Genomic DNA, 26,958 nt, shown 5'->3' on the forward strand with positions numbered 1-26,958 from the left:
GTTTTATTGGCAAGTTAATTAAATAATAAACAAAAGTTAAATAAACGTTAAAAATTAACAATAAACATTACACTCACAAAAGTTCCAAGAGAATAAAGACATTTCAAATGTCATATGTCTTTATACAGTCCTATAAGGATGCGCAAATAGTTAAAAGTACAAAAAGGGAAAATAAATAAATATAGGTTGTATTTACAATGGTGTTTGTTCTTCACTGGTTGCCCTTTTCTTGCGGCAACAGGGCACACATCTTACTGCTGTGATGGAACACTATGGTATTTCACCCAGTAAACATGAGAGTTACACTACCATTCAAAAGTTTGGGGTGACTTAGAAATTTCCACCAAAACACCAGTCTCAACGTCAACAGTGAAGAGGAGACTCCGGGATGTTGGCCTTCCAGGCAGAGTTGCAAAGAAAAAGCCATATCTCAGACTGGCCAATAAAAATAAAAGATTAAGATGGCATCCCGGAGTCGCCTCTTCACTGTTGACGTTGAGACTGGTGTTTGCGGGTACTATTTAATGAAGCTGCCAGTTTCCAGCTACAAACTAGACACTCTAATGTACTTGTCCTCTTGCTCAGTTGTGCACAGGGGCCTCCCACTCCTCTTTCTATTCTGGTGAGAGCCAGTCTGTGCTGTTCTGTGAAGGGAGTAGTACACAGCGATGTACGAGATCTTCAGTTTTTTGGCAATTTCTCGCATGGAATAGCCTTCATTTCTCAGAACAAGAATAGACTGACGGGTTTCAGAAGAAAGGTCTTTGTTTCTGGCCATTTTGAGTCTGTAATCAAACCCACAAATTCTGATGCTCCAGATACTCAATTAGTCTAAAGAAGGACAGTTTTATTGCTTATTTAATCAGGACAACAGTTTTCAGCTGTGCTAAAATAATTGCAAGAGGGTTTTATAATGATCAATTAGCCTTTTAAAATTATAAACTTGGATTAGCTAACACAATGTACCATTGGAATACAGGAGTGATGGTTGCTGATAATGGGCCTCTGTACGGCTATGTATATATTCCATTAAAAAAATCTGCTGTTTCCAGCTACAACAGTCATTTACAACATTAACAATGTCTACACTGTATTTCTGATCAATCTGAAGTTATTTTAATGGACAAAAAAATGTGCTTTGCTTTTAAAAACAAGGACTCCAAACCTTTGAACATTAGCGTATATTGGGGTTTATCAAAATTCGATTTGTTTTCAAATTTGTATTAATATTTGTCTGTGCAATCTGAGAGATGTGTCTCTAATATGGTCAAACATTTGGCAGGAGGATAGGAAGTACAGCTCAGATTTCACCTCATTTTGAGGGCAGTGTGCACATAGCCTGCCTTCTCTCGAGAGCCAGGCTGCCAACACACTGACTCAACTCCAGCTACATTAATAATGGAAATTGATGTCAAAATATATCACTAGGCACTTTAAAGAATGCTACTTAATATAATTTTTTACATACCCTACATTATTCATCTCATATGTATATACTGTACTCTATATCATCTACTGCATCTTTATGTAATACATGTATCACTAGCCACTTTAACTATGCCACTTTGTTTACAAACCCTACATTACTCATCTCATATGTATATACTGTACTCTATACAATCTACTGTATCTTGCCTATGCCGTTCTGTACCATCACTCATTCATACATCTTTATGTACATATTCTTTATCCCCTTACACTTGTGTGTATAAGGTAGTAGTTTTGGAATTGTTAGGTTAGATTACTCGTTGGTTATTACTGCATTGTTGTAGAATTTAATGGCTCTTTTCTGGATTTTGATATTTAGCGGGTATTGGCCTAATTCTGCTCTGCATTATTTGGTGTTCAGAATTACTTGACACATTGGGGGAAAAAACAGAGCAAACTAGAATGCTATTTGGCCATAAACAGAGAGTACACAGTTGCAGAATACCTGACCACTGTGACTGACCCAAACTTAAGGAAAGCTTTGACTATGTACAGACTGATTGAGCATCGCCTTGCTATTGAGAAAGGCCGCCATAGACAGACATGGCTCTCAAGAGAAGACAGGCTATGTGCTCACTGCCCACAAAATGAGGTGGAAACTGAGCTGCACTTCCTAACCTCCTGTCCAATGTTTGACTCTTATTAGAGACACATGTTTCCCTCACATTACACAGATCCACAAAGAATTAGAAAACAAACAGGGTTTTGACAAACTCCCATATCTACTGGGTGAAATACCACAGTGTACCATCACAGCAGCAAGATGTGTGACCTGTTGCCATGAGAAAAGGGCAACCAGTGAAGAACAAACACCATTGTAAATACAACCCATATTTATGCTTTTTTATTTTCCCTTTTGTATATCGTTACAACACTGAATATAGACATTATATGACATTTGTAATGTCTTTACTCTTTTGAAACTTCTGTGAGTGTAATTGTTTATTTTACTTTTGAATATTATCTACCTCACTTGCTTGGCAATGTTAACACATGTTTCCCATGCCAATAAAGCCCCTTGAATTGAATGGATCAAAATTGAGAGACAGAGACAGAAAGAGACAGAGAGAGAAAAAAAAGCTCACCTGTGCAGTCTGTCTTCCAGTAACTCGATGTACTTGACAACATTCTCTTTCAGAGTCAGTTCTTTTGTGGAGAAAAGACAGAAACAGAGTTATTAACAGTTTATAACATATCTATAGAATTACAATATCTCTGCCCTCAGTCCTCTCCTCTCTCTGTCCCCTATCTACTCTGCCCTCAGTCCTCTCCTCTCTCTGTCCCCTATCTACTCTGCCCTCAGTCCTCTCCTCTCTCTGTCCCCTATCTACTCTAGTCATTCGGAAACACAATGTCAACTACATGTGTGGGGAACAGGAGAACAGGTAGATGACCCTGCTACCTGAAAGACCATCATGCACATCCAAACTCGTCCCCCATCCCAGAGAGGCTCTGCTGGGTTCTACCCCACCAACCACCACCCTCTTGGCCTCATCTACTCACCATGCTGGGCCTGTCTGGCCTCCAGCTCCAGTTTCAGCTGTTGTTGTTGTGTCTTCATCTTGGCCAGATCCTGGCTGTTACCAAAACTCAGGCTGTGGAGTCTCTTCACTAGCAGCTCCAGCCTGTCTCTTTCTCCGTAGACAGCTCTCATCTCTGCCTTCAGCTCCTTAGCACTGCTGAAGGCATTACCTACAACATAACAACACAGCTATCATCTCTCCCTTCAGCTCAGCATAATGCTGATGTCACTACCTACAACATAACAACACAGCTCTCATCTCAACCTTCAGCTCAGCATAATGCTGAAGTCACTAGCTGCAAATTGCATCTTCTTTACATCCTGACATGTAACACAGCACAACAACAACACAATATGACACGACACACTACAACACACTACAACACGACACACTACAACACGACACACTACAACATGACATGACACACTACAACACAACACGACACACTACAACACGACACACAACACACTACAACACGACATGACACACTACAACACGACACACTACAACACACTACAACACACTACAACACGACACACAACAACACACTACAAACTACAACACACTACAACACTTCACACTACGAACTACAACACGACATGACACACTACAACATGACACACTACAACACAACATGACACACTACAACACAACATGACGCACTACAACACGACACACTACAACACGACACAACGCACTACAACACAACACAGCACAACAACACAACACACTACAACACAACACGACACACTACACACACGACAACACACAACACTACAACACACACAACACAACATGACACACTACAACACAACATACTACAACATGACACGACGCACTACAACACGACACACTACAACACGACACAACGCACTACAACACAACACAGCACAACAACACAACACACTACAACACAACACAACACTACAACACAACACGACACTACAACACGACACACTACAACACGACACACTACAAACACCACAACATGACACACTACAACACGACACACTACAACACACTACAACACAACACGACACACTACAACACGACACACTACAAACACCACAACATGACACACTACGAACTACAACACAACATGACATGACACACTACAACACACTACAAACTACAACACGACACACTACGACACACTACAACACGACACTACAAACAACACGACATGACACACTACGAACTACAACACGACACACTACAACACGACACACTACAACTACAACACAACACACACTACAACAAACACACTAGCACAACAACACAACACACTACAACAACACAACACACTACAAAACACAGCACAACAACACAACACACTACAACACAGCACACTACACAATACACAACACAGACACACTACAACACAACACGACACACTACAACACAACAACACGACACGACACACTACAACACGCACTACATACTACACGACACAACAACACAACACACTACAACACAGCACTACAACACACTACAACACAACACACTACAACACACTACAACACACTACACACAACAACAACACACACGACGCACTACAACAACACACTACAACACAGCACAACACAACACACTACAACAACACGACACACTACAACACGACACACTACAACACAACACGACACACTACACGACACACTACAACACAGCACAACAACACAACACACCAACACAACACGACACACTACAACACGACACACTACAACACAACACAACACACTACAACACGACAAGACACACACTACAACACAACACGACACAGCAGCTGTATTGTCAGCGTTAGCCACATTAGCTATGGCTCATCAAGTCCTTAATAGGCAACGTTAATGTGGATTGGTTGATAATGGTGGTGTATCTGTATTGCCAAGGACAGGAAGAAGTGGAGGGGGCGCATTGCTGTCTTGAGTCCCGTGTGGATGTGATGTAGATAAAGAAGTGAGTGTATCTGTTAGAGGGGATGGTACTGTATGGTAAGGAAGTGTCACGCCCTGATCCGTTTCACCTGTCCTTGTTATTGTCTCCACCCCCTCCAGGTGTCACTGATTTTCCCCAGTGTATTTATCTCGGTGTTTCCTGTCTCTCTGTGCCAATGTATTTATCCCTGTGTTTCCTGTCTCTCTGTGCCAGTTTGTCTTGTATGTTTCCAAGTCAACCAGTGGTTTTCCCGTTCTCCTGCTTTTTGCATTCTCCTTTTTCTAGTCCTCCCCATTTTGACCCTTGCCTGTTTCTGGACTTTGTACCCGCCACCTGACCATTCTGCCTGCCTTGACCACGAGCCTGTCTGCCAATCTGTACCTCTTGGACTCTGATCTGGTTTGAACCTTTTTGCCTGTCCACGACCACTCTCTTTCCTAACCCATTGGATTAATAAACATCGTACATAGAGGAGTCTCTGGCCACTGGGGCCGTCCGTCCGTCTGCATCTCCTGCCGGTTCAGGGTTTTTCTTTGTGGAGAAGAAGTACAAGACCCTGTGCCTGTGCATTGACTAGTGGGGAATAAACAATATCACTGTCAAAAATCGTATGAACCTCTCCAGGGGGCCACCATGTTTTCCAAGTTGGACCTTCGGAATGCCACCTGGTTCGGATACGCGAGGGGGATGAGTAGAAGACAGCCTTCAACACAGCCAGTGGACATTATGAGTACCAGGTCATGCCATTTGGACTCACCAACGCCCATGCTGTCTTCCAGGCTTTGGTCAATGATGTGCTTCGGGACATGATAAACCGGTTTGTGTTCGTCTACCTGGACAACATCCTGTTTTTTTCACGGTCTGCGTAAGAACATGTTCTTCATGTCAGAAAGGTCATTCAGAGCCTCCTGGAGAACCAACTGTTCGTGAAAGCAAAGAAGTGTGAGTTCCACCACTCTTCTATTACCTTTCTGGGATATGTCATTGCTGAGGGCAATGTTCAGATGGGATCCTGGAAAGGTGAATGCAGGGGTGGATTGGTCTCAACCAAAGTCCAGAGTGCAGTTGCAACGGTTCCTTGGGTTTGCAAACTTCCACCGCTGTTTCATTTGGGATTACAGCACTCTGGCGGCCCCCCTCTCGGCACTCACCTCCACCAAGGTACCGTTCAAATGGTCTCCAGCAGTCGACAAAGCCTTAGTTGACCTGAAGCATCGGTTCACAACAGCACCCATCCTCATCCATGCGGACCCCTCGGATCAATTTGTGGTGGAAGTGGATGCTTCGAATGTTGGAGTGGGGGCCATCCTGTCCCAGCGATCTGCCCAGGACCAGAAGCTTCATCCCTGTGCCTTCCTGTCCCATCGTCTCAATCCTGCTGAGAGGAACTATGATGTTGGCAACTAAGACCTCCTGGCGGTTAAGATGGCATTGGAGGAGTGGCGGCACTGGCTGGAAGGAGCAGAATAGCCATTCCTGGTCTGGTCTGGAACGACCATCAAAACTCCATTCAGCCAAGCGCCTCAACTCAAGGCAGGCCTGGTGGGCCCTCCTGTTTACCAGATTCAACTCATTTCTCCTCTCAGTTCTGGTAGGCATTCTGCACCCTTATTGGGTCATCGGCCAGCCTATCATCCATCCCCAAACTAACGGTCAGTTGGAGCTAGCCAACCAAGACCTGGAGACCACCTTAAAGTGCCTGGTCTCAACTGACCCCACTACCTGGAGCCGTCAACTGGTCTGGGGGGAGAATGCCCGCAACACTCTTCCCAGTTCTGCCACGGGACTCTCCCCTTTCGAGTGCTCCATGGGGTATCAGCCTTGTGATTGACTCCACCCCCTCCAGGTGTCACTTTTTCCCCAGTGTATTTATCCCTGTGTTTCCTGTCTCTCTGTGCCAGTTCGTCTTGTATGTTTCCAAGTCAACCAGCATTTTCCCCGCCCTCCTGCTTTTTGCATTCTCCTTTTTCTAGTCCTCCTAGTTTTGACCCTTGCTTGTTTCTGAACTTTGAACACGCCTGACTGACCATTCTGCCTGCCTTGACCACGAGCCTGTCTGCCACTCTGTACCTCCTGGACTCTGATCTGGTTTTCACCTTTATGTCTGTCCACAACCATTCTCTTGCCTACCCCTTTGGATTAAAAAACATTGTAAGACTCCAACCATCTGCCTCCTGTATCTGCATTTGGGTCTCGCCTTGTGCCTTGATAGTAAGTGTATCTGTTAGAGGGGATGGTAGTGTATGGTAAGAAAGTACGTGTATCTGTTAGAGGGGATGGTAGTGTATGATACTGTATACCACGGATGGGAAACTTTGAAGGGGTGGGGGCCACAACAATCTGAACGCATCATGAGGGGCTGCAGTTGGTCTGTGTACCCACATCCATACACAATATCCCATGAGGTCAAACTGTAAATATGTTTTTACACATTTTTACAAATTAATAGCTTAAGTATCTTGAGTCAATAAGTATTCAACCCTTTTGTTATGCTAAGACTAAATAAGTTCAGGAGCAAACATGTGCTTAAAGTCAAATAATAAGTTGCATGGACTGTGTGCAATAATAGTGATTAACATAGGTAGGTTATTACATGATTCCATGTGTCATTTCATAGTGTTGATGTCCTCTCTATTATTATACAATGTAGAAAATAGTAAAAAAATAAAGACCCTGGAATGAGTAGGTGTGTTCAAATGACTGGAACTGTATATATAGATGTAGAGGTGAATGATATATGTAGAGGTGAATGGTGCATGATATATGTAGAGGTGTATGATATATGTAGTATGATATCTGTGTATGATATATGTAGTATGATATCTGTGTATGATATAGGTAGAGGTGAATGATATCTGTAGAGGTGTATGATATATGTAGAGGTAGAGGTGTATGATATATGTAGAGGTAGAGGTGTATGATACATGTAGAGGTGTATGATACATGTAGAGGTGTATGATATATGTAGAGGTGTATGATATATGTAGAGGTGATGATATATGTAGAATGATATATGTAGAGGTGAATGATATATGTAGAGGTGTATGATATATGTAGAGGTGAATGATATCTGTAGAGGTGTATGATATATGTAGAGGTGTGATATATGTAGAGGTGTATGATATATGTAGAGGTAGAGGTGTATGATATATGTAGAGGTAGAGGTGTATGATACATGTAGAGGTGTATGATATATGTAGAGGTGTATGATATATGTAGAGGTGTATGATATATGTAGAGGTGTATGATATATGTAGAGGTGTATGATATATGTAGAGGTGTATGATATCTGTAGAGGTGTATGATATCTGTAGAGGTGTATGATATATCTGTAGAGGTGTATGATATATCTGTAGAGGTGTATGATATATCTGTAGAGGTATGATATATGAGGTGTATATATCTGTAGAGGTGTATGATATATCTGTAGAGGTGTATGATATATCTGTAGAGGTGATATATATGTAGAGGTGTATGATATATCTGCAGAGGTGTATGATATATGTAGAGGTAGAGGTGTTTGATATATGTAGAGGTGTATGACACATGTAGAGGTAGAGGTGTATGATACATGTAGAGGTGTATGATATATCTGTAGAGGTGTTTGATATCTGTAGAGGTGTATGATATATGTAGAGGTAGAGGTGTATGATACATGTAGAGGTGTATGATATATCTGTAGAGGTGTATGATATATCTGTAGAGGTGTATGATATATCTGTAGAGGTGTATGATATATATGTAGAGGTGTATGATATATCTGCAGAGGTGTATGATATATATGTAGAGGTGTATGTATGATATATGTAGAGGTGTATGATATGTATGATGATATCTGTAGAGGTGTATGATATCTGTAGAGGTGTATGATATCTGTAGAGGTGTATGATATCTGTAGAGGTGTATGATATCTGTAGAGGTGTATGATATCTGTAGTGTATGATATATGTAGAGGTGTATGATATATGTAAAGGTAGAGGTGTATGATATATGTATATGATATATGTAGAGGTGTATGATATATGTAGAGGTGTATGATATATGTAGAGGTGTATGATATCTGTAGAGGTGTATGATATATGTAGAGGTAGATGATATATGTAGAGGTGTATGATATATGTAGAGGTGTATGATATATGTAGAGGTGTATGATATCTGTAGAGGTAGAGGTGTATGATATCTGTAGAGGTGTATGATATATGTAAAGGTAGAGGTGTATGATATCTGTAGAGGTAGATGATATATGTAAAGGTAGAGGTGTATGATATCTGTAGAGGTAGATGATATATGTAGAGGTAGAGGTGCATGATATCTGTATAGCCAGGTACCTGAGATGGCGGCTAGCTTGGCTTCGTGGAGAGCCAGGAGTTGAGTCTCTGTCTCACTGACTTTCCTTCTCAGACTTCCTCCCAACCTCTGACTCATCACTACCTAGAGAAGGATGAAGGAAAGAAGAGAGGGAGGGTTAGATGACACACTAATCATTATAGTACAGTATATAACACCTTCCTAATATTGAGTTGCACCTCTTTTTAACCTCAGAACAGCCTCAATTTGCCAGGGCATAGGCTCTACAAGGTGTTCAAAAGCATTCTACAGGAATGCTGGTCCATGTTGACTCCAATGCTTCTCACAAAGGTGACTCGTTTCAGGAATTTAGGAGCATATCACACGTCACAGGAGAGCCGTTTGAATGTAAACTTTATTTTTTATCAAAAGTCATTTTTTGGCAGAAATGCCTACTGGAACATGTGAGCTTTCATGTGCCTTAATTACAAACTTGTATGCCATCTGTAAATACGAATACAATTATTATATTACAAGCTACAAAAAAAGTCAGCAACCTTCTCGCTAGTCATGATTGGCTGAGATAATGAGTGGGCTGGACATGCCGAGAGTTGGGATTGGTCTGCCATATAACATGCTTCTGTCTATTTGATCTGGTCAGTATGTGTAGGTAAACCTGTCTAACGCGGCTTTAAAAAAAATATCACTTAGTAGAACTGCATAAGTGTTGCTCTCCACTTTCTGGAGGACCGAGTTTTGAAATCAGTGGAATTAGAGTCTGATAGCTAAAGAGATGGAGAATTAGAGCTAAAGAGATGGAGAAAACAACTGTCTCCGGATTACATCTTCAACTAAGGGCAACCATGGCATCCAACCATGAATAATGGATACGGGTAAGATAATCTAGCAAGCTACATTTTCAGACATTATCTGTTTCTAATTTTGACAAAGTCGTTTTTATGTCAAGTAAAAGTGTACTGTTAGCTAGCTAGGTAACGTTAGCTGGCTGGCTTGCTAGCTAACGTTACGTGGTTGATCTTATCTGAGTGTGCCAGAGTGCAGAATAACTGACACATTTACGAACGCTCAACATGGCGGATGTCAGTAAACATTCGGGAAAAAAAAACATAAATTGTTGCCAGCAGCACAGTTTCAGTCACCAACTCTCTGGATAACATGAAAACAGCCTAACCAGCTCTGTCAGGTAAAAAGGTCAGTGAGCTGTTCTCTCATTTGTGTCTGGAATTAGCTAGCAAGCTAGCCAACGTTAGCCAGGTAGTTTGGGTGCTTGACTGTTAGTACAGAAGTCTCGGATCAACCCTGAACGAGATGGGTGGGGCTAAAGCTTAAGATGAAAGGTGCTGAACAAAGAAGAGCTCTCCAGTAGGTGTACCAAAACATACAATGCCATTTTCTCAAAATTTCTCAAGTTTATCAACTTTCAAAGCAGAATGACTTTCCCATTGTTCCTTAAATACAGTGTATGATATACCATTTTCTAGCTCTGTGTCTCTGCTTTTAACCAATGTAAAAAACACCATTTCTAATTTTGCAACGTGAGACCTAATCCAGTTGGCTGGATGTCTTTTGGGTAGTGGACCATTCTTGATACACACGGGAAACTGTTGTGTGGAAAACCCAGCAGCTTTGTAGTTCTTGACACAAACCGGTGAGCCTGGCACCTACTTCAATACCCCATTCAAAGGCATGTAAATATATATCACCCTCTGAATATTTTGTCTTGCCCATTCACCCTCTGAACATACACAATCCATGTCTCAATTGTTTTTAATTGGCTTAAAAAATATTCTTTAACCCGTCTCCTCCACTTCACCTACACTGACTGAAGTGGATATAACAGGTGACATCAATAAGGGATCATAGCTTTCACCTGGATTCACCTGGTCAGTCTGTCCTGGAAATAACAGGTTCTTTCTTTTTTATTTATCCATTATTTTACCAGGTAAGTTGACTGAGAACACATTCTCATTTACAGCAACGACCTGGGGAATAGTTACAGGGGAGAGGAAGGGGATGAATGAGCCAATTGTAAACTGGGGATTATTAGGTGACCGTGATGGTTGAGGGCCAGATTGGGAATTTAGCAAGGACACCCGGGTTAACACCCCTACTCTTATGATAAGTGCCATGGGATCTTTAATGACCTCAGAGAGTCAGGACACTGGGGTTAACACCCCTACTCTTACGATAAGAGCCATGGGATCTTTAGTGACCACAGAGAGTCAGGACACTGGGGTTAACACCCCTACTCTTACGATAAGTGCCATGGGATCTTTAATGACCTCAGAGAGTCAGGACATGTTTTTTAATGTTTTATACATGTTATAGAGAGCTCACTATACAGACTTTACACAGAGGAGGAAGGAGTAGTGATTGAGAACAAACCAGTACAGCCTTTTAAAACCAGCCTTGTTGCTTTGGACACTAAGAACAGATTTACAATCCCCTTTCATTTTCTTGTGATAGTATTCAGGAATGGATATGAAGAATGTGTTCTGTGATCATTAGAGATGATTAACTTTGAATGCAGAAGATACATTTCCAACACGCACTTCACTTCCTGTTTCTGTGTAACTGTTCTCCCTCCTCTGCTCTACTCTACTCTACTCTACTCTACTCTACTCTACTCTACTCTACTCTACTCTACTCTACTCTACTCTACTCTACTCTACTCTACTCTACTCTACTCTCTACTCTACTCTACTCTACTCTACTCTACTCTACTCTACTCTACTCTGCTTTACTCTACTCTGCTTTACTCTATTTTTTTTTAAATGCCTTCCTAACCACCTTAAATAAACATGCCCCATTCAAGAAATTTAGAACCAGGAACAGATATAGCACTTGGTTCTCCCCAGACCTGACTGCCCTTAACCAACACAAAAACATCCTATGGCGTTCTGCATTAGCATCGAACAGCCCCCGTGATATGCAGCTGTTCAGGGAAGCTAGAAACCATTATACACAGGCAGTTAGAAAAGCCAAGGCTAGCTTTTTGAAGCAGAAATTTGCTTCCTGCAACACTAACTCAAAAAAGTTCTGGGACACTGTAAAGTCCATGGAGAATAAGAACACCTCCTCCCAGCTGCCCACAAGATAGGATTTATCACTGTCACCACTGATAAATCCACTATAATTGAGAATTTCAATAAGCATTTTTCTACAGCTGGCCATGCTTTCCACCTGGCTACTCCTACCCCGGTCAACAGCACTGCACCCCCCACAGCAACTCGCCCAAGCCTTCCCCATTTCTCCTTCTCCCAAATCCAGTCAGCTGATGTTCTGAAAGAGCTGCACAATCTGGACCCCTACAAATCAGCCGGGCTAGACAATCTGGACCCTTTCTTTCTAAAATTATCTGCCGAAATTGTTACCACCCTTATTACTAGCCTGTTCAACCTCTCGTGTCGTCTGAGATTCCCAAAGATTGTAAAGCAGCTGTGGTCATCCCCCTCTTCAAAGGGGGGGACACTCTTGACCCAAACTGCTACAGACCTATATCTATCCTACCTTGCCTTTCTAAGGACTTCGAAAGCCAAGTCAACAAACAGATTACCGACCATTTCGAATCTCACCATACCTTCTCTGCTATGCAATCTGGTTTCAGAGCTGGTCATGAGTGCACCTCAGCCACGCTCATGGTCCTAAACAATATCTTAACCGCCATCGATAAGAAACATTACTGTGCAGCCGTATTCATTGATCTGGCCAAGGCTTTCGACTCTGTCAATCACCACATCCTCATCGGCAGACTCAATAGCCTTGGTTTCTCAAATGATTGCCTCGCCTGGTTCACCAACTACTTCTCTGATAGAGTTCAGTGTGTCAAATTGGAGGGTCTGCTGTCCGGACCTCTGGCAGTCTCTATGGGGGTGCCACAGGGTTCAATTCTTGGACCGACTCTCTTCTCTGTATACATCAATGATGTCGCTCTTGCTGCTGGTGAGTCTCTGATCAACCTCTACGCAGACGACACCATTCTGTATACTTCTTGCCCTTCTTTGGACACTGTGTTAACAACCCTCCAGGCAAGCTTCAATGACATACAACTCTCCTTCCATGGCCTCCAATTGCTCTTAAATACAAGTAAAACTAAATTAATGCTCTTCAACCGATCGCTGCCTGCACCTGCCCGCCTGTCCAACATCACTACTCTGGACGGCTCTGACTTAGAATACGTGGACAACTACAAATACCTAGGTGTCTGGTTAGACTGTAAACTCTCCTTCCAGACCCACATCAAACATCTCCAATCCAAAGTTAAATCTAGAATTGGCTTCCTATTTCGCAACAAAGCATCCTTCACTCATGCTGCCAAACATACCCTTGTAAAACTGACCATTTTACCAATCCTCGACTTTGGCGGTCATTTACAAAATAGCCTCCAATACCCTACTCAACAAATTGGATGCAGTCTATCACAGTGCAATCCGTTTTGTCACCAAAGCCCCATATACTTCCCACCATTGCGACCTGTACGCTCTCGTTGGCTGACCCTCGCTTCACACTCGTCGCCAAACCAACTGGCTTCATGTCATCTATAAGACCCTGCAAGGTAAAGTCCCCCCTTATCTCAGCTCGCTGGTCACCATAGCATCACCCACCTGTAGCACGCGCTCCAGCAGGTATATCTCTCTGGTCACCCCCAAAACCACTTCTTTCTTTGGCCGCCTCTCCTTCCAGTTCTCTGCTGCCAATGACTGGAACGAACTGCAAAAATGTCTGAAACTGGAAACACTTATCTCCCTCACTAGATTTAAGCACCAACTGTCAGAGCAGCTCACAGATGACTGCTTCAATCTTCCGGCGCCGACAGAGATGGCCGCCTTGCTTCGCGTTCCTAGGAAACTATGCAGTTTTTTGTTTTTTTACATGTTATTTCTTACATTAGTACCCCAGGTCCTCTTAGGTTTCATTACATACAGTCGAGAAGAACTACTGAACATAAGAGCAGCATCAACTCACCATCAGTACGACCAAGAATATGACTTTCGCGAAGCGGATCCTGTGTTCTGCCTTTCACCCAGGACAACGGAATGGATCCCAGCCGGCGACCCAAAAAAACGACTTCGTAAAAGGGGGAAACGGAGCGGTCTTCTGGTCAGACTCCGGAGACGGGCACATCGTGCACCACTCCCTAGCATTCTTCTCGCCAATGTCCAGTCTCTTGACAACAAGGTTGATGAAATCCGAGCAAGGGTAGCATTCCAGAGGGACATCAGAGACTGTAACGTTCTTTGCTTCACAGAAACATGGCTCACTGGAGAGACGCTATCGGAATCGGTGCAGCCAGCTGGTTTCTCCACGCATCGCGCAGACAGAAACAAACATCTTTCTGGTGAGAAGAGGGGCGGAGGCGTATGCTTCATGGTTAACGTGACGTGGTGTGATCATAACAACATACAGATACTCAAGTCCTTCTGTTCACCTGATTTAGAATTCCTCACAATCAAATGTCGACCGCATTGTCTACCAAGGGAATTCTCTTCGATTATAATCACAGCCATATATATTCCCCCCCAAGCAGACACATCGATGGCTCTGAACGAACTTTATTTGAGTCTTTGCAAACTGGAATCCATTTATCCGGAGGCTGCATTCATTGTAGCTGGGGATTTTAACAAGGCTAATCTGAAAACAAGACTCCCTAAATTTTATCAGCATATCGATTGCGCAACCAGGGCTGGAAAAACCTTGGATCACTGCTATTCTAACTTCCGCGACGCATATAAGGCCCTGCCCCGCCCTCCTTTCGGAAAAGCTGACCACGACTCCATTTTGTTGATCCCTGCCTACAGACAGAAACTAAAACAAGAAGCTCCCGCGCTGAGGTCTGTTCAACGCTGGTCCGACCAATCTGATTCCACACTCCAAGACTGCTTCCATCACATGGACTGGGATATGTTTCGTATTGCGTCAAACAACAACATTGACGAATACGCTGATTCGGTGAGCGAGTTCATTAGAACGTGCGTTGAAGATGTCGTTCCCATAGCAACGATTAAAACATTCCCAAACCAGAAACCGTGGATTGATGGCAGCATTCGCGTGAAACTGAAAGCCCGAACCACTGCTTTTAGGGTTAGGGTTAGGTGACCGGAAAAATGACCGAATACAAACAGTGTAACTATTCCCTCCGCAAGGCAATCAAACAAGCTAAGCGTCAGTATAGAGCCAGTCACGGACCAGGATGTCTTGCTCCCAGGCAGACTAAATCACTTTTTTGCCCGCTTTGAGGACAATACAGTGCCACTGACACAGCCCGCAACTAAAACATGCAGACGTGTCAACCCTCGCAAGGCTGCAGGCCCAGACGGCATCCCCAGCCGCGCCCTCAGAGCATGCGCAGACCAGCTGGTTGGTGTGTTTACGGACATATTCAATCAATCCCTATCCCAGTCTGTTGTTCCCACATGCTTCAAGAGGGCCACCATTGTTCCTGTTCCCAAGAAAGCTAAGGTAACTGAGCTAAACGACTACCGCCCCGTAGCACTCACTTCCGTCATCATGAAGTGCTTTGAGAGACTAGTCAAGGACCATATCACCTCCACCCTACCAGACACCCTAGACCCACTCCAATTTGCTTACCGCCCAAATAGGTCCACAGACGATGCAATCTCAACCACACTGCACACTGCCGTAACCCATCTGGACAAGAGGAATACCTATGTGAGAATGCTGTTCATCGACTACAGCTCGGCATTTAACACCATAGTGCCCTCCAAGCTCGTCATCAAGCTCGAGACCCTGGGTCTCTGGGTACTGGACTTCCTGACGGGCCGCCCCCAGGTGGTGAGGGTAGGCAACAACATTTCCACCCCGCTGATCCTCAACACTGGGGCCCCACAAGGGTGCGTTCTGAGCCCTCTCCTGTACTCCCTGTTTACCCACGACTGCGTGGCCATGCACGCCTCCAACTCAATCATCAAGTTTGCGGACGACACAACAGTGGTAGGCTTGATTACCAACAATGACGAGACGGCCTACAGGGAGGAGGTGACGGCCCTCGGAGTGTGGTGTCAGGAAAATAACCTCACACTCAACGTCAACAAAACTAAGGAGATGATTGTGGACTTCAGGAAACAGCAGAGGGAACACCCCCTATCCACATTGATGGAACAGTAGTGGAGAGGGTAGTAAGTTTTAAGTTCCTCGGCGTACACATCACAGACAAACTGAATTGGTCCACCCACACAGACAGCATCGTGAAGAAGGCGCAGCAGCGCCTCTTCAACCTCAGGAGGCTGAAGAAATTCGGCTTGTCACCAAAAGCACTCACAAACTTCTACAGATGCACAATCGAGAGCATCCTGTCGGGCTGTATCACCGCCTGGTACGGCAACTGCTCCGCCCACAACCGTAAGGCTCTCCAGAGGGTAGTGAGGTCTGCACAACGCATCACCGGGGGCAAACTACCTGCCCTCCAGGACACCTACACCACCCGATGTCACAGGAAGGCCAAAAAGATCATCAAGGACAACAACCACCCGAGCCACTGCCTGTTCACCCTGCTATCATCCAGAAGGCGAGGTCAGTACAGGTGCATCAAAGCTGGGACCGAGAGACTGAAAAACAGCTTCTATCAAGGCCATCAGACAGTTAAACAGCCACCACTAACATTGAGTGGCTGCTGCCAACACACTGACTCAACTCCAGCCACTTTAATAATGGGAATTGATGGGAAATGATGTAAAATATATCACTAGCCACTTTAAACAATGCTACCTAATATAATGTTTACATACCCTACATTATTCATCTCATATGTATATGTATATACTGTACTCTATATCATCTACTGCATCTTTATCTTCACTAGCCACTTTAACTATGCCACTTTGTTTACATAATCATCATCTCATATGTATATACTGCACTCAATACCATCTACTGTATCTTGCCTATGCCACTCTGTACCATCACTCACTCATATAGCTTTATGTACATATTCTTTATCCCCTTACACTTGTGTCTATAAGACAGTAGTTTTGGAATTGTTAGCTAGATTACTTGTTGTTTATTACTGCATTGTCAGAACTAGAAGCACAAGCATTTCACTACACTCGCATTAACATCTGCATGTGACAAATACAATTTGATTTGATTTGACCTGTACATAGCCCACCTATAATGTAGCCCAAACAACTCTCTTTCCCTACTGTATTTTTTTATTTTATTTTGCTCCGTTGCACCCCATTATTGTTATTTCTACTTTGCACATTCTTCCACTGCAATTCTACCATTCCAGTGTTTTACTTGCTAAATTGTATTTACTTTGCCACCATGGCCTTTTTTTGCCTTTATCTCCCTTATCTCACCTCATTTGCTCACATCGTATATAGACTTGTTTCTACTGTATTATTGACTGTATGTTTGTTTTACTCCATGTGTAACTCTGTGTCGTTGTATGTGTCGAACTGCTTTGCTTTATCTTGGCCAGGTCGCAATTGTAAATGAGAACTTGTTCTCAACTTGCCTACCTGGTTAAATAAAGGTGAAATAAATAAAATAAGTAAATAAACTCTGCTGTGCTCTACTCTGCTGTGCTCTACTCTGCTGTGCTCTACTCTGCTGTGCTCTACTCTGCTGTGCTCTACTCTGCTGTGCTCTACTCTGCTGTGCTCTACTCTGCTGTGCTCTACTCTGCTGTGCTCTACTCTGCTGTGCTCTACTCTGCTGTACTCTACTCTGCTGTACTCTACTCTGCTGTACTCTACTCTGCTGTACTCTACTCTGCTGTACTCTTTTATTTTATTTTTTTATTTCACCTTTATTTAACCAGGTAGGCTAGTTGAGAACAAGTTCTCATTTGCAACTGCGACCTGGCCAAGATAAAGCATAGCAGTGTGAACAGACAACACAGAGTTACACATGGAATAAACAATTAACAAGTCAATAACACAGTAGAAAACAAAAGGGGGGAGTCTATATACAATGTGTGCAAAAGGCATGAGGAGGTAGGCGAATAATTAAAATTTTGCAGATTAACACTGGAGTGATAAATGATCAGATGGTCATGTACAGGTAGAGATATTGGTGTGCAAAAGAGCAGAAAAGTAAATAAATAAAAACAGTATGGGGATGAGGTAGGTGAAAATGGGTGGGCTATTTACCAATAGACTATGTACAGCTGCAGCGATCGGTTAGCTGCTCAGATAGCTGATGTTTGAAGTTGGTGAGGGAGATAAAAGTCTCCAACTTCAGCGATTTTTGCAATTCGTTCCAGTCACAGGCAGCAGAGTACTGGAACGAAAGGCAGCCAAATGAGGTGTTGGCTTTAGGGATGATCAGTGAGATACACCTGCTGGAGCGCGTGCTACGGATGGGTTTTGCCATCGTGACCAGTGAACTGAGATAAGGCGGAGCTTTACCTAGCATGGACTTGTAGATGACCTGAGCCAGTGGGTCTGGCGACGAATATGTAACGAGGGCCAGCCGACTAGAGCATACAAGTCGCAGTGGTGGGTGGTATAAGGTGCTTTAGTGACAAAACGGATGGCACTGTGATAGACTGCATCCAGTTTGCTGAGTAGAGTGTTGGAAGCCATTTTGTAGATGACATCGCCGAAGTCGAGGATCGGTAGGTTGGTCAGTTTTACTAGGGTAAGCTTGGCGGCGTGAGTGAAGGATGCTTTGTTGCGGAATAGAAAGCCGACTCTTGATTTGATTTTCGATTGGAGATGTTTGATATGAGTCTGGAAGGAAAGTTTGCAGTCTAGCCAGACACCTAGGTACTTATAGATGTCCACATATTCAAGGTCGGAACCATCCAGGGTGGTGATGCTAGTCGGGCATGCGGGTGCAGGCAGCGATTGGTTGAAAAGCATGCATTTTGAAGCTTGTTTGGAGGTTAGATAGCACAGTGTCCAATGACGGGCCGAAAGTATATAGAATGGTGTCGTCTGTGTAGAGGTGGATCAGGGAATCGCCTGCAGCAAGAGCAACATCATTGATATATAGAGAAAAGAGTCAGCCCGAGAATTGAACCCTGTGGCACCCCCATGGAGACTGCCAGAGGACCGGACAGCATGCCCTCCGATTTGACACACTGAACTCTGTCTGCAAAGTAATTGGTGAACCAGGCAAGGCAGTCATCCGAAAAACCGAGGCTACTGAGTCTGCCGATAAGAATATGGTGATTGACAGAGTCGAAAGCCTTGGCAAGGTCAATGAAGACGGCTGCACAGTACTGTCTTTTATCGATGGCGGTTGTGATATCGTTTAGTACTCTACTCTGCTGTACTCTACTCTGCTCTGCTGTACTCTACTCTGCTGTACTCTACTCTACTCTGCTCTACTGTACTGTACTGTTACGTTCCCTCGTCAAGACAAATCTCTGCAATGACCTCCCAGAAAAATCTCTACCTCCAAAAAGATCTCTCTCCTGAACAGAACACTGGCTTTTATATAGCTTCAGAAGGAATGGGTCATTGGAGACAGCTGTGTCTTGATGAGGGGGCGGGGTCAGCTCTCCAATTAGCCATGGAGTCGACCAATCAGCTGCTTGAGGGATTTCAGGAAGTCATTTCCTGAAATTAACACATGCAAATACACAAACTACAACACATAAACTGGGGAACGTAACATCTACTCTGCTGTGCTGTACTCTACTCTGCTCTGCTCTACTCTGCTGTGCTCTACTCTACTCTGCTGTGCTCTACTCTGCTGTGCTGTACTCTACTCTGCTGTGCTGTACTCTACTCTGCTGTGCTGTACTCTACTCTGCTGTGCTGTGCTGTGCTCTACTCTGCTGTGCTGTGCTCTACTCTGCTGTGCTGTGCTCTACTCTGCTGTGCTGTGCTCTACTCTGCTGTGCTGTGCTGTACTCTGCTGTGCTGTGCTGTACTCTGCTGTGCTGTGCTCTACTCTGCTGTGCTGTGCTCTACTCTGCTGTGCTGTGCTCTACTCTGCTGTGCTGTGCTTTACTCTGCTGTGCTGTGCTTTACTCTGCTGTGCTCTACTTTGCTCTACTTTGCTCTGCTGTGCTCTACTTTACTCTGCTGTGCTCTACTTTGCTCTGCTGTGCTCTGCTCTGTGTGCTCTGCTTTACTCTGCTGTGCTTTACTTTGCTGCTGTGCTTTACTTTGCTGCTGTGCTTTACTTTGCTCTGCTGTGCTTTACTCTGCTGTGCTTTACTCTGCTGTGCTTTACTCTGCTGTGCTGTGCTCTGCTGTGCTCTGCTTTACTCTGCTGTGCTCTGCTTTACTCTGCTGTGCTCTGCTTTACTCTGCTGTGCTCTGCTTTACTCCTGCTCTGCTTTACTCCTGCTCTGCTTTACTCCTGCTCTGCTTTACTCCTGCTCTGCTTTACTCCTGCTCTGCTTTGCTCCTGCTCTGCTTTGCTCTGCTCTGCTTTACCCTGCTCTGCTTTAATCTACTCTACTCTGCTGTGCTTTACTCTGCTGTGCTTTACTCTGCTGTGCTTTACTCTGCTGTGCTTTACTCTGCTGTGCTTTGCTCTGCTGTGCTCTGCTGTGCTCTGCTTTACTCTGGGAGGAATGGTTGAGTTGCCATGCCACAAAGTAGGGGTCGTGGTGACTGCAACTGAAACTGTGTCACTCTGTATAAGAGTGTTTATTGAATGTCTAATGTCAATATGTCAATATAAAAATATCCTTACTTTAGCCGTAGCATCTTTAATGGACAGACTCAGTGATTGCTCCTGATCCTGGAGTCTGCAAGGGAAGAGGAAGACGGGAGGAATGTTATGGACAGACTCAGTGTTCCTACAAGGGAAGAGGAAGACGGAGGAATGTTATGGACAGACTCAGTGTTCCTACAAGGGAAGAGGAAGACAGGAGGAATGTTATGGACAGACTCAGTGTTCCTACAAGGGAAGAGGATGACGGGAGGAATGTTATGGACAGATAGATCCTTTGAAGATGTTCATATTGAAACATGTATATTTTTTTCAATTCCTAACTTGGTTTGATAAGATTAGTACAGATTTTCTCAGGGGAACCCAGGTGTGGAGAGACAGTGATCCTGGAGAAGTTAGGATTAGTACTGACCTGAGTATGGCTTCAGGGGGAGAGACACAAATCCTGGTCCTGCTCTGTGATGTTACCAGGTCATTGAGGGCATTGCCCATGTCTCTGAGCTGGATGTGGCTACAGCTGCGCAGGGCGGGTCCTTCAACCTCCTCAGTCTGTAGCTCCTCCTCTTCCTGCTGGATCTGCTGTTCCAGGCTGCAACTCCGAGACTGCAGCTCTCCGAGCCTCCACTGCAGCTCTGCCATCTCCGCCTGGGGGCAGGCCCGAGGGCAGAGAGCATTCATAAAGAGTAGTCTCAGAGTAGGAGTGCTGATCTAGGATCAGTTCTGACTTCTAGATAATAATAAATAGGATTATACAGACAGGGGACCTGATCTTAGATCAGCACTTGGATTCACACTCAATTCAACATTTTACAGGGCATGGGACATTCTTCATTCAACCAGTGTATGACAGGATCCATTTACAGGGCATGGGACATTTCTTAATGTACACAACTGGGTATTTCCTGTAGTATTTCTGCTGAAGGCATATCTAACTACTTCATTGTACAACGCTCTAAACTGTAGAACTGTTGAATGTACACTTGGGGGACACTTGCACAAATCGATGTGATTTAATACAAACAGGCCAAAGGTGTCCAAAATGCCTTGTTATTTCCAGTAATCGCTACCTAACGACATCTACTCACCTCCACCATGCGTTTCTCCTGCAGCAAACACTCTCTCCTTTGCAGTGGACCCTGGATGGCCTCAGCCACTTCCCCTCCATCCCTCTCCACCTCTTCCCTTTAACAGTTCAGAAGCAGAAAGAATAACAGACAATAACAGTTAAACTAGCATCCTGTGGGTCTGTTCTGTTACCCAGTTAAACTAGCATCCTGTGGGTCTGTTCTGTTACCCAGTTAAACTAGCATCCTGTGGGTCTGTTCTGTTACCCAGTTAAACTAGCATCCTGTGGGTCTGTTCTGTTACCCAGTTAAACTAGCATCCTGTGGGTCTGTTCTGTTACCCAGTTAAACTAGCATCCTGTGGGTCTGTTCTGTTACCCAGTTAGACTAGCATCCTGTGGGTCTGTTCTGTTACCCAGTTAAACTAGCATCCTGTGGGTCTGTTCTGATACCCAGTTAAACTAGCATCCTGTGGGTCTGTTCTGTTACCCAGTTAGACTAGCATCCTGTGAGTCTGTTCTGTTACCCAGTTAAACTAGCATCCTGTGGGTCTGTTCTGTTACCCAGTTAAACTAGCATCCTGTGGGTCTGTTCTGTTACCCAGTTAGACTAGCATCCTGTGGGTCTGTTCTGTTACCCAGTTAAACTAGTATCCTGGTAGCTCTGTTCTGTTACTTCCCAATAATACAGTTTATGCCGACTAAAATAGTGTGGTGTGGGGTGTTGTGGTGTGGGGTGAGGTGGTGTGGGGTGAGGTGGTGTGGGGTGGGGTGGTGTGGTGTAGTGGTGTAGTGGTGTGTTGTGGGGTGGGGTGGTGTGTTGTGGGGTGGTGTGTGGTGGTGTGGGGTGGTGTGGGGTATTGTGGTGTATTGTGGGGTTTTGTGGGGTGTTGTGGTGTGTTGTGGGGTGGTGTGGCATGGGGTGTTGTGGTGTGTGGTGTAGTGGTGTGTTGTAGGGTGTTGTGGGGTGGTGTGGGTGTGGGTGTGGGGTGTTGTGGGGTGGTGTGGTTGTTGTAGTGTGATGTGGTGTGGGGTGTTGTGTTGTAGTGTGATGTGTTGTAGTGTGATGTGTTGATGTGTTGTAGTAATGGTACTAACCTATGGTCCTCCATCCTGGCGAGGGCGCTGTGTACTGCCTCTCTGAGTCTCTGGAGGAACAGAGCCACACTGGGCTGTCTGGAGGGGAGACCCAGCCTCAGTGAGCTCCTCTCTCTACACAGCTCCTCCAGCTTCTTATCAAAGCGCTCAGCTGAAACAACAGCACACATATCTGGGTCATTAGACCAGAAACAATCCATTGCTGCTGGCCTCTCCTCTACTACTACTACTACTGCTGGCCTCTCCTCTACTACTACTGCTGGCCTCTCCTCTACTACTACTGCTGGCCTCTCCTCTACTACTACTACTACTACTACTGCTGGCCTCTCCTCTACTACTACTACTGCTGGCCTCTCCTCTACTACTACTACTGCTGGCCTCTCCACTACTACTACTACTGCTGGCCTCTCCTCTACTACTACTACTACTACTGCTGGCCTCTCCACTACTACTACTACTGCTGGCCTCTCCACTACTACTACTACTGCTGGCCTCTCCACTACTACTACTACTGCTGGCCTCTCCACTACTACTACTACTGCTGGCCTCTCCTCTACTACTACTGCTGGCCTCTCCTCTACTACTACTGCTGGCCTCTCCTCTACTACTACTGCTGGCCTCTCCTCTACTACTACTACTACTGCTGGCCTCTCCTCTACTACTACTGCTGCTGGCCTCTCCTCTACTACTACTACTGCTGCTGGCCTCTCCTCTACTACTACTGCTGGCCTCTCCTCTACTACTACTACTGCTGCTGCTGGCCTCTCCTCTACTACTACTACTGGCCTCTCCTCTACTACTACTGCTGGCCTCTCCTCTACTACTACTACTGCTGGCCTCTCCTCTACTACTACTGCTGGCCTCTCCTCTACTACTACTGCTGGCCTCTCCTCTACTACTACTGCTGGCCTCTCCTCTACTACTACTGCTGGCCTCTCCTCTACTACTACTGCTGGCCTCTCCTCTACTACTACTGCTGGCCTCTCCTCTACTACTACTGCTGGCCTCTCCTCTACTACTACTGCTGGCCTCTCCTCCTACTACTACTGCTGGCCTCTCCTCCTACTACTACTACTGCTGGCCTCTCCACTACTACTACTACTGCTGGCCTCTCTACTACTACTACTGCTGGCCTCTCCTCTACTACTACTGCTGGCCTCTCCTCTACTACTACTGCTGGCCTCTCCTCTACTACTACTGCTGGCCTCCTCTACTGCTGGCCTCTCTACTACTACTGCTGGCCTCTCCTCTACTACTACTGCTGGGCCTCTCCTCTACTACTACTGCTGCTGGCTGCTGCTGCTCCACCTACTACTACTACTGCTGGCCTCTCCTCTACTACTACTACTGCTGGCCTCTCCTCTACTACTACTGCTGGCCTGGCTCCTCTACTACTACTGCTGGCCTCTCCTCTACTGCTGGCCTCTCCTCTACTACTACTGCTGGCCTCTCCTCTACTACTACTGCTGGCCTCTCCTCTACTACTACTGCTGGCCTCTCCTCTACTACTACTGCTGCTGCTGGCCTCTCCTCCTACTACTACTGCTGGCCTCTCCTCTACTACTACTACTGCTGGCCTCTCCTCTACTACTACTACTGCTGGCCTCTCCTCTACTACTACTGCTGCTGCTGGCCTACTCCTCTACTACTACTGCTGGCCTCTCCTCTACTACTACTGCTGGCCTCTCCTCTACTACTACTACTGCTGGCCTCTCCTCTACTACTACTACTGCTGCTGGCCTCTCTACTACTACTGCTGCTGCTGGCCTCTACTACTACTACTACTGCTGCTGCTGGCCTCTCCTACTACTACTACTGCTGGCCTCTCCTCTACTACTACTGCTGCTGCTGGCCTCTCCTCTACTACTACTGGCCTCTCCTCTACTACTACTGCTGCTGCTGTCCTCTCCTCTACTACTACTACTGCTGGCCTCTCCTCTACTACTACTACTGCTGGCCTCTCCTCTACTACTACTACTACTGCTGGCCTCTCCTCTACTACTACTGGCTGGCTCTCCTCTACTACTACTGCTGGCCTCTCCTCTACTACTACTGCTGGCCTCTCCTCTACTACTACTGCTACTGCTGCTGGCCTCTCCTCCACTACTACTGCTGGGCTCTCCTCTACTACTACTACTACTCCTGGCCTCTCCTCTACTACTACTACTACTACTGCTGGCCTCTCCCTCTACTACTACTACTGCTGGCCTCTCCTCTACTACTGCTGGCCTCCTCCTCCTCTACTACTGCTGGCCTCTCCTCTACTACTGCTGGCCTCTCCTCTACTACTGCTGGCCTCTCCTCTACTACTGCTGGCCTCTCCTCTACTACTGCTGGCCTCTCCTCTACTACTGCTGGCCTCTCCTACTACTGCTGGCCTCTCCTCTACTACTGCTGGCCTCCCTCTCTACTACTACTACTGCTGGCCTCCTCTACTACTACTACTACTGCTGGCCTCCTCTACTACTACTACTGCTGGCCTCTCCTCTACTACTACTACTGCTGGCCTCTCCTCTACTACTACTACTACTGCTGGCCTCTCCTCTACTACTACTGCTGCTGGCCTCTCCTCTACTACTACTGCTGCTGGCCTCTCCTCTACTACTACTACTACTGCTGCTGGCCTCTCCTCTACTACTGCTGTTGCCTCTCCTCTACTACTACTGCTGGCCTCTCCTCTACTACTACTGCTGGCCTCTCCTCTACTACTGCTACTGCTGGCCTCTCTACTACTGCTACTGCTGGCCTCTCCTCTACTACTGCTACTGCTGGCCTCTCCTCTACTACTGCTACTGCTGGCCTCTCCTCTACTACTACTGCTGCTGGCCTCTCCTCTACTACTACTACTACTGCTGCTGGCCTCTCCTCTACTACTACTATTACTGCTGCTGGCATTTTGCGACACAGACCCTACTGGCTACTACTACTACTACTACTACTGCTGCTGGCCTCTCCTCTACTACTACTACTACTACTACTACTGCTGGCCTCTCTCTACTACTACTACTGCTGCTGGCCTCTCCTCTACTACTACTGCTGCTGGCCTCTCCTCTACTACTACTGCTGCTGGCCTCTCCTCTACTACTACTACTACTGCTGCTGGCCTCTCCTCTACTACTGCTGTTGCCTCTCCTCTACTACTACTGCTGGCCTCTCCTCTACTACTACTGCTGGCCTCTCCTCTACTACTACTGCTGGCCTCTCCTCTACTACTACTGCTGGCCTCTCCTCTACTACTACTGCTGGCCTCTCCTCTACTACTACTGCTGGCCTCCTCCTACTACTACTGCTGGCCTCTCCTCCTACTACTACTGCTGCTGGCCTCTCCTCCTACTACTGCTGCTGGCCTCTCCTCTACTACTACTACTACTACTACTGCTGGCCTCTCCTCTACTACTACTACTACCTCTGCTGGCCTCTCCTCTACTACTACTACTACTGCTGGCCTCTCTCCTCTACTACTGCTGGCCTCTCCTCTACTACTACTACTGCTGCTGGCCTCTCCTCTACTACTACTACTACTACTGCTGCTGGCCTCTCCTCTACTACTACTGCTGGCCTCTCTCTACTACTACTGCTGGCCTCTCCTCTACTACTACTGCTGGCCTCTCCTCTACTACTACTGCTGGCCTGTCCTCTACTACTACTGCTGGCCTGTCCTCTACTACTACTGCTGGCCTCTCCTCTACTACTGCTGCTGGTCTCTCCTCCTACTACTGCTGCTGGCCTCTCCTCTACTACTACTACTACTGCTGGCCTCTCTCTACTACTACTACTACTACTACTACTGCTGGCATCTCCTCTACTACTCTGCTGCTGGCCTCTCCTCTACTACTACTACTGCTGGCCTCTCCTCTACTCCTACTGCTGCTGGCCTCTCCTCTACTACTACTGCTGCTGGCCTCTCCTCTACTACTACTACTGCTGCTGGCCTCTCCTCTACTACTA

The 26,958-nt window shown here is 45.6% G+C and overlaps 1 protein-coding gene across 3 annotated transcripts in view; it reads right to left on the minus strand.

Moving 5' to 3' along the window:
• Positions 1-26,958, minus strand: part of disc1 (DISC1 scaffold protein) — an 80,619-nt gene that overhangs the window by 23,234 nt on the left and 30,427 nt on the right. For all 3 annotated transcript variants that reach the window (XR_006079885.1, XM_042305813.1, XM_042305814.1), the window contains exons 4-10: positions 23,011-23,161; positions 21,935-22,031; positions 21,262-21,494; positions 20,871-20,925; positions 9,272-9,374; positions 2,992-3,180; positions 2,574-2,634 (exon numbers count right to left, since the gene is read on the minus strand). Coding sequence is in view for 2 of the 3 variants with exons in the window: in XM_042305813.1 (XP_042161747.1) it covers positions 2,574-2,634; positions 2,992-3,180; positions 9,272-9,374; positions 20,871-20,925; positions 21,262-21,494; positions 21,935-22,031; positions 23,011-23,161 (889 nt within the window). In the remaining variant the exon portion in view is untranslated. The remainder of the gene's footprint in view (positions 1-2,573; positions 2,635-2,991; positions 3,181-9,271; positions 9,375-20,870; positions 20,926-21,261; positions 21,495-21,934; positions 22,032-23,010; positions 23,162-26,958) is intronic.

The sequence above is a fragment of the Oncorhynchus tshawytscha genome, linkage group LG25, assembly GCF_018296145.1.
Source record: "Oncorhynchus tshawytscha isolate Ot180627B linkage group LG25, Otsh_v2.0, whole genome shotgun sequence".
Taxonomy (NCBI): Eukaryota; Metazoa; Chordata; class Actinopteri; order Salmoniformes; family Salmonidae; genus Oncorhynchus; species Oncorhynchus tshawytscha.